Source organism: Vicugna pacos, chromosome 11, assembly GCF_048564905.1.
Source record: "Vicugna pacos chromosome 11, VicPac4, whole genome shotgun sequence".
Lineage (NCBI taxonomy): Eukaryota > Metazoa > Chordata > Mammalia > Artiodactyla > Camelidae > Vicugna > Vicugna pacos.
The window spans coordinates 45,770,684-45,784,350 of NC_132997.1; the positions used below are offsets into that span (position 1 = coordinate 45,770,684).

Sequence of the window (13,667 nt, forward strand, 5' to 3'; positions counted from 1 at the left end):
CACAAGCTGCGTCACCTTTCCCAAGGAAGGGACTTCAGAGGGTCCTGTTTCTGGGTTCACTGTTCCCCAGATGAGATTCACCAGGGTTGCTGGATAAAAATTCAGATTCTCAGGCCTCTGCCCTGGAGGACCTGGCCTCACAGGGCTGGGCTGGGGCCCAGGAATCCAGATGTCACACTCGCCTCTCTGGTGTCACCCATATTGTCTAGTGAACTATACATTCGTCACTCTTTTGAATGTAAGCTGTATTTCCCCAATCGGGAGGCCCTAAAGTGATGGATGGGGAATGAGCAGGGCAGCCTCCTCCTTCCCAAAAAAGTGCTAGACCTGAGGTAGGGAGGGTCTTCTCTGTCCTCTCGGTACTTCTCTTGGTGGGGGGGTTCATGAACGTTTATAGAACTAAGAATAAAGGAGCGAGAACCCAGCATTTCTCTGAAACATAAATTAATCCTGCTCCCAACTTTGGAACACCTCAGAGATTCTTCTGTTAGCATCTGTGTTCATTTGGAAACGTTCCGAGGCAGTACAGTGAGGTGGTGGAGAGTTCATTTCTGGACCTGGGCCTTCACTGCTGTTCTTCTGCCTGCTACTTGTGTGACCTTGGGCACGTCACTTGACTTCTCTGTGACTCGGTTTCCCCATTTATGGTACACAATTCAGAGAGCTGTTCTGAGGATTAACACAGTCCATACTTGGGGAGCTGTTAAACTAGTGCATGGCACCCACCATGCTAACAAGAATGGTAACTATGACTATCGGTTCCGTTGCATTTGTCTTGCGGTGAGAAGGTGGGGCCAGCCTTGGGTGGGGCCGACCTCAGGGAAGGAGAAGGGATTCCTCTGGAGCAAGCTGGCCGCCTGGAATAAAAAAGGCTCACAGAGAGGCTGGGTGGGGCACCCTGAAACCCAGGAGGAAAACTCCCTGCAGAGGGCAGAGCTCTGTGCACAGCCCACGACTGGCCTTTCCTGGTTGGGGAGCTTCTATGGCTCCTGGTAACTCAGCGCTGGGTGGATTTTTGCCCTTTTTTCCCAGCTTTAGTTTCATCATAGGTAAAAAGCCAAGACCTGTGAGGTTCCTGAAAAGGCTTGTGTGCTTGCTTCTGGAGTCTGAGAGTCAGAGGGGAGAAACTCAAGATCAAGACTGGTTTCTCAGAGGCCTCCAGAGGACAGAGGACCTTGGGTGAGTAAGCACTCTTCCCACCTGGGCTTCAGATTCCTCCCCTGAGACAGTGAAGGAACTGGACCAGGGGACATACTCAGGTGTGCTCAGAACAAGAGGGGAGTGGGTTATGTGGCTGCTGAACTGAGATCAGAGGTGACCTAGGGTATTAGGAGGCTCCCCCACAATCCAAGGTCGTTTCCTCCAAAAAGATTCATGCCCAGAATTTTTATCCTACTGTATAAGTAAGAAAACTGAGTCAAAAAGCAACTAGACAAGAGGCAGGGAAATAGACAAAGACCACCCAAATGAGTCTAAGCAAAGGCTATCTACCTGAGTTTGCTGTAGCAAGGGACTAGGCCACCATCATTTGCTTTTGGTGTGTAGAGGAGGGTAAAGTTTTATAGTGGGAGAAGGGGAAGACTTCAGGTGTGCTGACTGGAGGCTGCTGGCATGGGGAAGCGGGGGGCAGACTAACCAGAAGTGAGACATCCTGTGTGACTGGTTAGGGGAGCTTACTTGGCTTTCTCCAGTTGGTCCTAAGTTGTAAGTAGATGCAGAATTAGGGACGCTGTCAGTTATTAAATCCTGGCGGTTTGTGTCGATTGCTACAGAGGTGGTTGTTTGGCTTCCTGCAGACAGACTGGTTGGCTCTCTCAACTGGTTGCTTCAGATTGTGGGTCAGAGTTCTATTTTTATATATGGTCTGGCCATTGTCCATTTGTATATTCAGTCTCTCAGAGGTCTCCATGGCCTTGCACTTAAGCAGCTACCTCTGCCATGACCTGCGGCTGCTGATGCAGGCGTGCATGGCTATGCCTGCCTAACGAGGCCTCCCACGGAGGGGCTCTCCCCACAAGGAACAAGTCCAGTACAACTGCACAGAGCTGGTGGTTCCCGGCTGGAAGCTGAGGGCCAGTGTTCCACCCCTTCTAGCATGCTGCTTCTGGCTTGGGTTCATTCTCACCACCTCCAAGAGTCTTACTGGGCCATGTGTCCATTTGCATCTGATTTACACGTGTCTGCACAGACAGGACAGCTGTTGATTTCTAGCTTGTTCTGCAGCAGCCGGATTGCATCCCTCGGCAGGCAGGGGTAGTTCTGATGCATTGTCAGAGGTTCTTCTGAGGCTTCTTGGCCACTTCCTGACCCTAGAGATTCTCTGCCCTGCAAGATGGGAGACACACACACACACACACACAGTTAGTTGGGCTGGGAGGGGCCTCAGCTCCCTCATCTGTAACATGGAGCTGACTGTGGTACCTACTGCCCATGGGTGTGGTGGAGAGGAACTGGGGACTGCAGGACAAGCCTTCAGTCCAGTGCTTGGCATGTACTTAGTTCTCAGGAAGGGGGAACTGTCATAGTTTGCTCTGTGGCTGGGGTTGCAGTAACCCCAAAGACACTGGTCCTCTCAGATGAGAGTCTCTGGTCTAAACCAGAAAGATGGAAGTGCTCCTTTAGGGAGTTCCTGAGCATGAGGACGGGCATCAGGAGCAGGCGGGCTCCTTCTCCTCCTCTAATTCAGTCTTTCAGTGAGTAGCTTTGAGTCTCATGCATCAGACAAGATGCTGGAGATACAGAGGTGAACTAGACAGGTTCACCTGTCCAGGAGTGGAGCTTGCAGTCCAGTGGGAGGCAGTCACTAAACACAGAGTCACATAAAAAAGAATGTAAACTGTGATGAGTGCCAGGAAGGAAAATGACTGCTCAAAGGGAATAGAAACCAATCTTGATAATTTTGGGAGCTGCAGGGACCCAGTGGGCTTCTGAAGCGACTTTTAAACTGAGATCTGAAGGATGAAACGATGCCAGCCCCACTTTGCCCCATTTTCCCTCACCTTGATTCTTTCAACCCTGGGCTATTTCTGAAGCATCTGCTCCAGGCCTTCACTATCACAGGCCTTTTGAGGGATGTGAGAAAAATAACAGTGCGAGGTTATGGTCTCCATCGTGTTTGGGTGGCAGAACACATCCTAGGGACACTTGTGAGCACTACAAGGCACCAGACGCTGGCAATGGGGGAAAAGTGAGTCAAGGCATAAGCACTCTGGAGTCCTGAGGAGGGAAAAATGGGGTCCACAGGGGGTTGCTGGCCCTAAAGGATGAGAGGGATTTGGACAGGTTAAGAGGAGCCAGGAGGAGTGGGCTTCAAGGGGAGGGGTCACTGGAGCATTCATGGCGGTGGGGATCATAGAAGGTTAAGTTAGAAGACAACAAGCCTTGGACGTCCAGCGAAGGAGCTGCACTTTGTCTTGTAGGGGATGGAGAGCTAGTGAGGACCTCTGAGGAAGTGAGGAATAGCAGAGTGTTCTGAAGAATGGATAGGAGACTAAGCCTGCCAGTCCTGACCCACTGGGGCTCACTCACCAGGACGACTGCTTAGACCTGAGGTTCAACATCATTGTTGTCAAATGATCAATCTTTTGGGAGAAGAAACCAGGACGATGTTATCCCATAGTATCAGATCCTCTCCAGAAGGGACTTCAAACCGGTTTCCGTAGAAAAGACATGTTTTGGGAGGTTTTAACAGGAAGGAGGGAGAAAGGTGAAGAGCTGGGGTCTGAGTCTTACAGGGTTGCTGTAGTTTGCATGGACACTTGGAGGGACTAAAAACTGAAGCTGAGGACTCCAAAGGAGGGAATGAGCTTGAGTAGAAAGAGCAATGAACTGAGGGGATGAACTTAAATTCTTGCCCAGTAATTGGCTGTGTAGTTTTGGGCAAGCAACTTCTCAGCTCATTTGCAAAACAAGGTGTGTAGCCTTAGGGCCCAGCCTAGTTCCTGGCACACAGTAGGCACTCAATAAATAGTTGTTCATTAATTATGCAATGGTTAATCATTAATTCATCCTTTCTAAGGTTCTCAAATGCTTTGAATCTCTGATCTCACTCAGAATTTTGCCCATCCCAGTACTCTGGGCAAGGTTCCTCACTCGGTAAGGCCCTCACTCATATTTCTTGTTTTAAAATCTTAAGGCACTTGCCTCTGGGTTATTCCTGAACTAAGAACAAAAGAACAAAAGCAGTCTGGAAGAAAAATGTCTTCATGATTTGAGAAGCTACCAAGGGCCAAGCTTAATCCAATTTTTTTCTAAACAGGTGTAGCTCATTCACCATCATAGCATTCCTAAAGAGTTGTATAAAACACGGTGTTTTCACGAATAGAATTCTACTTTCAGCATCCCCGGGGGAGTTCACTCTTTCAAGGAACTCTTAAGGGAAATCCTTTTAAATGTCACATCTCAGATGTTGGGCCACCTGCAATTTCCAGGGTGGGATGGCAAAAGGATCGTAGAAAGCTTGTCCCCCGCTCACACACATTCACGTGTTCATACTAGTGCGATTTGTATATACAGACACCCACGCTGAAGCTGAAACAGCCCCACTCTTGCCCACAATGCCCTTGCTCTCTTGTTGTGCACTTACAGACTCACACATGCACACACGTGCTCTCAAAGGCAGCCTTGCCTGCTGCCAAAGTTGCCGCACCCGGGGGAGCAGAGCACCAGGATCTGTTTCTCCAGGGAACGGCTGTTGTTTATCCATTAGGACATAAGGTCCAGGGTCAGAGGCCGCTGGGGCCCCAGTTCACTCAGCTGCAGAGAAAGCCCTGTTTCTAGGTATCTTCCTTTGAAAACTCTCCCTCCAACTGCTGGTAGAGAACTGAATTCTGTTTTCCAAACATACCATAAATAATTACCCACAAGGCAAGTCCTAGTGGAGGAGTAGGTTTCTATTCATTCATACAACAGGCTGTTTTGAGTTCCTATCAGGTGGCAGGCACTCTGGCAGGGACTGGGGGGTTCAACAGCAGACAAGCTGATATTGCTTCTGTCCTGGCAAAGCTCAGGTCTTTGGGGGTGGTTAGCCTTTTTTTGCTGCTATAACAAAATTTCCACAAACTTATGAGCTTTAAAACCACCTATATTTAGGATCTCACAGCTCTGTAGGTCCGAGGTCCACGTTGGCTCAACTGGTTTTCTCCACTCACGGTCTCACCAGGGTAAAATCAAGGCGTCAGCCAGCTGGGCTCTGATCAGGAGGCTGTGGGAAGAATCTGTTTCCAGCTTCCTTCAGGTTGTGGCAGAATCCAGTTCCTTCCTTTTGTAGGACTGCAGTCCCTGGTACTTTGCTGGCTGTCGGCTGGGGACTGCCCTTCACTCCTAGACCCTCTCTCTGCCCCTTTGCCAGTGGGCCCCTACATCTCAGCCAGCAATGGTGCATCAAATTCTTGTGCTTGGAATCTCTCTGACTTCCTCTTCTATTGCCTTCAACCTGAGAAAACTCTGCTTTGAACTCTTGTGATTAGATTGGGCCTACCTGGATAATCTAAGCTGTGTTCCCGATTTCTATGGCTGCAACTTTCATCACATCTGCACAGTCCCTTTAACTGTGTAACAGGTTTCTTTTTTTTTTTAATTCTTATTTTTTATTGAAGTGTAGTCAACTTACAATGTTAGCTTCAGGTGTACAGCAAAGTGATTTAGTTATACATATATACACTTATTTTTCAGATTCTTTTCCATTATAGCTCATTACAAGAAATTGAATATAGTTCCCTGTGCTTTACAGTGGGTCCTTGGTGTTTATCTACTTTATATATAGTAATATGTATCTGTTAATCCCAAACTCCTAATCTATCCTTCCCTCTTGGTAACCACAGTTTGTTTTCTATGTCCATGAGTCTATTTTTGGTTTGTAAATAAAATTTGTGTCTTTTTTTTAAGATTCCACCTATAAGTCACATCATATGATATTTGCTTTCTCTGTTTGACTTACTTTAATAAATATGATAATCTCTAGGTCCATCCATGTTGCTGCAAATGGCATTATTTCATTCTTTTTTATGGCTGAGTAATATTCCATTGTGTGTATGTGTGTGTGTGTATATATATATACACACACACACATATACATACACCACATCTTTATCTATTTATCTATCAATGGACATTTAGGTTGTTTCCATGTCTTGGCTATTGTAAATATGGTGGATGTGTCTTTTCGAATTAGAGTGTCCTCTAGATATATTCCCAGGAGTGGGATTGCTGGATCATATGGTAAGTCTATTTTTAGACTTTAGACTATTTTTTTTTAAGGATCTTCCATACTGTCCTCCATAGTGGTTGCACCAATTTACATTCCCAGTATTGCAGCAAAGTGTGTTATAGCTCAGTTGTGCCAGCAACCTGGATCTGGGCGAGAGAACAAGCAGCACTTGGAGGATTGGAGAACTCAGGTTTATTACGCTCGTGGGCCCACAGGAGTTAACACTACAAGCTCTGGACCCCAGCTGTAGGTTTACACAGGCTTTTATAGGCTGTCAGTCTACACTTTGCAACATCATATGCAAATAAGGTGTAACAAAGTTAACTAATTAGGAACGAGCTTTGTATAAATGGACCACTCAGGAGTGATAGAAATGGACAAACTAGAAGTGAGCTCCATGTAAATGAGGTGCTACAAATGGACCAATCAGGAGTTAGTTCAAGGAACCAATAGAATCTTAGGGGTAAGTTCCACTTTCCTAAAGTAAGCCGTTTCAGAGGCAAAAAGTGAGATAATGCTGCTGGACCAGGGAACCGGATGGTGCTGGCAGGAAAGCAGTGGCCCTGCCTGGGGGTCCTGCCGGTCTTTTTCGTGGGGCTTCCCACTTCACCAACAGTGTAGGAGGGTTCCCTTTTCCCCACACCCACTCCAGCATTTATTATTTGTAGACTTTTTAATGATGGCCATTCTGACTGGTGATACCTCATTGTAGTTTTGAATTGCAGTTCTCTAATAATTAGCAATATTGAGCATTTTTTATGTGCCTATTGGCCATCTGTATGTCTTCTTTGGAGAAATGTCTATTTAGGTCTTCTGCCCATTTTTTGATTGAGTTGCTTCTGTTTTTGGTATTAAGCTGTATAACATAACATTTCATATTCAGAGGTTTTGGGGGCTAACGCATAGACATATTTGTAGGGGTGCATTCTGTATACCAAGGGGACAGAGAGAAGTAAACTGACAATTTTAAGAACACACATTGATAAGTGTTAATAAAGGGGAGGTAAAAAGTTGCAAAGACTGGAAGGAGCAGAGACATCTAGCCCTTTCGAGAGGAGGTCAGGAAGGCATGTCCGGCTTCCTAAAGCAGGTAACATCTAAGTTGAACTGTGAAGAACGGGCTCTGAATCAAAGGATTAATGCTCTTGCTCCCCGCAGGACTGTGCTTGCAGGAACTGGGAGGGGGCCATGCCCTCCGTCAGGGCTACACTAGCTGGGGAATGGATTTCTGAGCAAAGGCATCGTTAGAGGGTCTGGTGGCCCAAGCTTGCATGCAGGGCAAGGCAGGAGAGGGTGGGGGTCCTGGTGCTTGGCCCCCCAGGGGTGGCAGCTCCGCATAGAGCTCCCAGCCTGCCATCCACGTGCTGGAGCACGTGAGACAGTTTGAGAACCTCTCTCGCTTTGCTTCTGATGCTGCTCCTTTTTCAGGTGTGCTCCTTCTCCCTCTTTCCACTTTTAGCAGATTTTTTTTTGAAGCAGGCTTCAATGCAAAACCTAGTTCACTCATTCAATCGTTATGTTCACATGTTAATCGAAAAAATATCTGTTGAGCACCTACCACACGCCAGGCACTGTGGGAAGGGGATACAGCAGAGAACAACACAGAAGGGGCTCCTGCCCTCACCTGCCATCTGAATACAAGTGAAAGAGAAGACTTTCAGCTGGAACCCACAACCATTCTTTCAGGAGCCTGGAAACATCTGCCCCAAACCTGTTGCTGCATGTTACAGGGAGGCTTCCCTCTCGGACGGATGAGGGCGTGGAAGCCAAAAGAACAGTGACACCTGCCATTGGTTGAGCACTAACTCCTTTGACAGTATTCTTGATATCTCTATTTTACAAATGAGGAAACTGAGGCATAGAGAGGTTTACCCAATGTTACCCAGCTAACCAGGTGCAAAGACATTTTTAAATCAGGCATTCGGACTCCAGAAGTTGCCTGCTCATCAAATTACGAGGTTTATATGCCTGCCAGATACCAGGACTTTGTATAAATCCTATCACTGAATTCTCCTAGTAATCCTACCAAAGGATGATGTTTCTTCCCCATGCTGAGATGCAGAAACTGAGGCTCAGAAAAGTTAAGTAACTGGCGCAGGGATACCTGTGAGTGAGTGTCAGTGGAGCTGAGCTCATGCCTGTCCTGCTCCAAAGTGATTACTTTAAAAAGGAGGGAGTGTAGGGGGAGAGGAGCCAGTGCGGGGAGAGGGGTGAGAGACAAGAAGGTGTTCTCAGGGTTCTCAGGGTGAAGCAGAGCAGGGTGGATGCTGGAGGAAGTGTGAAGGAAAGGCTGTGGGGTGGCATCAGGAGGTTAATGGGGGGTACAGTATTCTATGGAGAGTTGTGCTCAGAAGCCAGATTGTAAAGCCCCAACCAAGGGATAAGTGGTCCATGAGCAGGTGGAAGTTCCAGTATCAGGCAATGGTTCCTTCCTGAGGACACCAGAGAGGGAAAGGGGGCATTTGAAAATGGGGGCACCCAGAACTGTTTGTTGACAAAGGGGAGGGAGGCCACGGCAGAGAGGGAGACCTGTGTATGTGTGTGTGTGTGTGTGTGTGAATATTTGAGTGCAAGGAGAGGGTGCAAAGACTGTATCCAGACCTTGGAGGGCTGTTTTTAAAAAGAAGAGAGAGGCCTTCTTTTTCTAACATCCGAGGAGGAAAGGTACATAAATCTATGGAGAAATTCTTAGGCAGTAGAAGAGCGTGGTGACAGGATGACTTGTAAAATGGGGACACCCATCTTTGTCCATGGTAACGAGACTGAATTCGTCCTGGGGCTGCCATAAAAAATTACCACAAACTGGGGGGCTTAAAACAACAGAAACTTACTAGCTCATAGTTCTGGAGGTCAGAGGTCAGAGATCGAGGCATTAGCAGGATTGGTTCCTTCTGGGAGGCTCTGAAGGAGAGTCTGTTCCAGGCCTCTTTCCCTAGCTTCTGGGAGTTGCTGGCAATCGTTGGCATTTCTTGGCTTGTGGATGTATCATTCCAACCTCTGCCTGTCTTCACATGGTATTCTCTGAGTGTGTGCCTGTGTCCAAATTTCCCTCTCCTATAAGAACACCAGACATTGGATTAGGGCCCATGTAATCCAGTACCATTTTGTTTTAATTTGATTACACCTGCAAAGACCTTATTTCCAAATCAGGTCAGGTTCACAGGTGCTGGGAGTCAGGGATTGAACACCTTTTACGGGGATACAATTCAACGTAGAACAGGGCACGAAGAAGACAGTATGTGGGAAGGTGCTCTGAAGGATATAAAAGGCTACAGAAATACAAGTTCATATCAAGTTCATTGGCCAAAGGACCCCCTAAGGTTGAATATGTTTATAAAGTAAACGATTTCCTCCAGAATTTGTTTTGCATAAACCCCCAGTTTCCAAAAAATGGTTTGCTGAAAGTAGTTATCTCTCACTCTACAGCTCCTGGGAGAAAGCACTCTTAGCAAGTGGACCTCCTCACTGCTTCCCAGGAAGGCTTCCTGGGGCAAAACACCCACGCTCCCCACCATCCTTTTGAGGGGTCACTAGGAGATGGTGCTTCTTCCTCCTGCCCTCTCCTGTCTCAGTCACCCTTTGGACCTAGGACTTAACAGTTGGTTCCAACCATAAACCAAATTAGTCTCCAACTTCTCCTCTTCCACTCCGCCTTCCTCCCACCCCTAAATTTCTAATTAATCCGGCTAGGAACAGAAGTCCAGGTGTGTCTTGAAGACTGTATACCTTCACAGATGATTCAGGATGTAGGGGAACTGGTGGCCAGAAGGGGGAACCATCTCTCAGGGGCAGGAGTGGGAGGGACAGCGAAGGAGCCTGTCTGACCCCTGGCACTGTGCAATAGCCAGCCTTCCCCTCCCCTGGAAACTTGCTCAGCCATAGAAGCCCAGACTACCCAGGTAGGGAGCTCGTTTCACCATTTTGGAGTCCATTTCGGGTCATGGAGGCCTTAAAGAATTTGATTAAAGCTATGGACTTCCATCCCAGAAAAATACACACGTCTACAAAAAAAGTTCAGATAATTTCAAAAGCTTCACTAATACCCTCAGACTTATTCATAACTCCTGATGGAATATACTCTCCCCATCCCATTTTCCTGGGGAGAAAACTGGGAACAGCCAGGGTAATTTTGATTTGCTCCCACATCGTGCAAGCTATTTAAAGGGAAGTCCAAAACTTAAGTGCAAACTCTGATACTCTTGTTCTAACCATGATACACAGAGTTTGTTTCTACTAAATAAAAGTGACTCCTCCTCTTAAAGAAGCAGAATCTTGAAGAAAACCGGTTTTGGGTGGAGGAGTGGAAGTGATAAGTGATGGGGGTGGGAGTGACAGAGTTAGCAGAAACAGCACCTGTGGCCCTCAGTGTTTGTAAATGAGCTTCACTCAACTGAGCGCAGACATTTGCAGTGGCCTGGAATTGTTACTCTACACTACCCAGGTGGGGATACTGAGAACAATTAATTGGGATGCCAGTTTTTACAGATCTCCTCCTGCAGTCAGGAGGCAAGTGGTCTGGGTCCACAGAGGGCTGTAGTGGGAGGCAGTTGACATTCTTGAACTCAGAGACCAACTGTAGACCTCACTGGGGGTATGAGGGGGCGAGGTTTCTGTAGTCCATTGATTTACCTTCTCCAGAGACTAGCTAGAATCTGGGGTGACATCTAGAAAAGAGAGCACTTCTCTTGCCAAAAAGATGAACTGGCTCCACTGCAGACCCCACCACTCTCCTCCTCCTCCAGCAACACATCCCCTCGCCCTCTCCCCAACATCCAAACCTCTTTAGACACTGGGGACCAAGCCACCTAAAACGGGGTTGAGGGGAAAGGCTCTCATTAACTGAGTCTCAGGAGATTTTACTAGGACATTTTCTATGTAAGAGCTCCTTGGAGCGGGGAAATCTCACACTTTTGGGGAAGTCTTAATTTGGAGATGTCCAAGTTTAGGGGATGTCCCCTCAATTGTTTCCAGGCTTGATTTTGAAGTTCTCAGGTTAGAAGACCCTGGATGGGCGGCAAGGTTTTGTTTGAGGGGGTTTCATGGCTTGGGGCCTGGCTGTGTGCCCGGTCGAGGGGTCTGGAGGTGCGGGCTGCTTCCCGCGGGGCCCCTGACTCCACATCCCCCATTGCTGGCTGCGCCTGGGCCTCGGGGACCGGGATAATGAGCGCGCGCTGCGTCCCCGCCTCCCAGGCGGGCCCGGGGCGGGGAGGCAGGGACCCCTCCCATCGCCCATCCCCTCGGGGCCGGCCGCCCGGGCGCTCGGAGGGCCGGCAGGGGGGAGGGGAGGGGAAGGGAAGGGAAAGGAGAGGAAGGCGGAGGGACAGACCGGCGGCGGCGGGGCGCGGGCATGGCGGAGCGAGTGGCGGCCACGGGGCCCCGGTGAGCCGGGCCGGGGCGCAGGGACCGGGCCGAGGCGGCCCCCGAGCCGTCGAGGAGCCTGGCGAACACGGCCGGGCCACTTTCCTCTCAGAGTTGTGATCGTGTTCGGGGGGCGGCGCCGGGGCCGGCGAGGGAGCGGCGCGCGCCGAGGGGGAGGGGGAGTATGCCCGGCTGGAGCCGGGCCTCGGGGCGCGCCCCGGCCGCCGTCCCCACCTCCGCCTCCTCCTTCTCCTCCTCCGTCTCCTCCTCCTCCTCTTCCAGTCCCGCCGCCGCCGCAGCCAACATGGCTGCGCTCCTGAGCCCGGGAGGCGGCCGCTGCTGAGCGCCGCTCGCCGCCCGGGCCCCCAGCCCGCCCAGGCCCCGGCCCATGGCCCCCGCGGCCTCGCGTCTCGGGGCGCGCTAGGGCTGCCGCCAGCGCTCGCCGCCCCGAGGCGCCCGGGGCCCGCCGCCGCCGCCGCCGCCCGCCTGCCCGCCGGCCTCGGGGAGCCCGGGAGCCGTCCGGCGGGGCGGGGCGGCCGCCACCATGGAGCCCCAGCGCCGGGAGCTGCTCGCCCAGTGTCAGCAGAGCCTGGCTCAGGCCATGACGGAGGTGGAGGCCGTGCTCGGGCTTCTCGAAGCCGCGGGAGCGCTGAGCCCCGGCGAGCGGCGGCAGCTGGACGAGGAGGCGGGAGGCGCCAAGGCGGAGCTGCTGCTCAAGCTGCTCCTGGCCAAGGAGCGGGACCACTTCCAGGACCTGCGGGCGGCGCTGGAGAAGACGCAGCCTCACCTGCTGCCCATTCTCTACCTGAACGGCGTCGTCGGGCCGCCGCAGCCCGCCGAGGGCGCCGGTGAGTATCAGACCCCCGCCCGGCCTCTGGGACCCGCCTTCCACGACCTCTCTTTCCGGTTCTCTGAGGGGAAAAGTCGCGAGGGTCACTCATCTACCTGGCGCTGGCCGCGGGGAGAACCTTCCCTCCTTCAGCCCTCCTGGAGAGGGGGCGAGGCGTGGACCCCGCACTTCACACCTCCTTCCCCAGTCCCGCCCTTGCTGTGAACAATGCCCGGCACTGCAGGCCTTGATCCTCCAGGTGCAGAGGCAGCTGGGTCCTCACGAGAGCATTAGGTCCAGCCTCGGGACGACCTTGGAGGGATGTCTGTCAGCCCCTTTTCTAAGGCTCTTCGCCATCCACCAACCCTTTGAGAGCTTTTGCTAGCCTTCGATCAATGATACCGTCTGGAAGAACAGAACCTGGGCCAGGGCTGGGACTGCTGAATTTAGCTCCCTCGCACCCTGTTTCAGGACCTCTCGTGCCTTTGCACTTTCTGCTTTCCTCAGCTCCCTCTGCCCAGAGCTCAGTCTGTTTGCTCGCCCAGACTTGTGGTTGATTATGCACAATGCCTGCTAGGTTTCTTTGGAAACTGTGGGCCGGAAAAGTTGGGGAAGTTGCATTGCACCATGGGAAAATCCTAGTAGTAGCTGCTGGGGCTCAGAGCCCTCCCTGACGGTTCCGAGCTGCCTGAGGAGGGAAGGCTGGTAGCTGGTCCCCTTGGATGGTGGGTGACGAATTTGTGAGTCATGTGTCAGAGGGGTACTGTTGGGAGTTAGTGTAAGTGGTAAGCTTGGTCTGGCCTGTTGGAGAGTGTGGAAAGCCAGCTTTTAGACAAGAGCTGAGGAAGAAGGCATAGCACTGAGGAAGGAAGAGAACCAAAATTTATTGGGCACCTACTGTTGTGGCAGGCAGTCTTTTATCGCGCTTAATTGTTACCACTCTGTGAGCTATTATTCTTACTTTGCCAGAGAGGGAACTCCAGCTTGGAGTGGTTAAATTGCTCAGCGTTTTGGGCGCCAGGAGTTTTCAATTATGATCTATTGTTTTATTTAACCCATCGGGAGCCAGGAAGCAGCAAGTGCCACCTTTTCTATGTCTCATCCTCGCTTTAAGAGTGAATGCAGAGGGCTACAAACTGCCTTTAACAACTTGTAGGCTAAAGGTTGATGAGACCCGTTTATTTGGCTGTTAAAAGCCTCACCTATTAAGGAGATGGCTTTATAAGCTCTTCCTGGTAACAGCTCTATTGGATATTGGCCATCTCAACCAGT

The 13,667-nt window shown here is 50.5% G+C and overlaps 1 protein-coding gene across 1 annotated transcript in view; it reads left to right on the forward strand.

Moving 5' to 3' along the window:
• The first annotated feature begins 11,488 nt into the window (after positions 1-11,488).
• The window catches only part of DLG5 (discs large MAGUK scaffold protein 5), a 111,358-nt gene continuing 109,179 nt past the window's right edge, over positions 11,489-13,667 (forward strand). Inside the window, exon 1 of the mRNA XM_006211609.2 lies at positions 11,489-12,414. Within this exon, the coding sequence (XP_006211671.2) occupies positions 12,111-12,414 (304 nt within the window). The 5' untranslated portion in view covers positions 11,489-12,110. The remainder of the gene's footprint in view (positions 12,415-13,667) is intronic.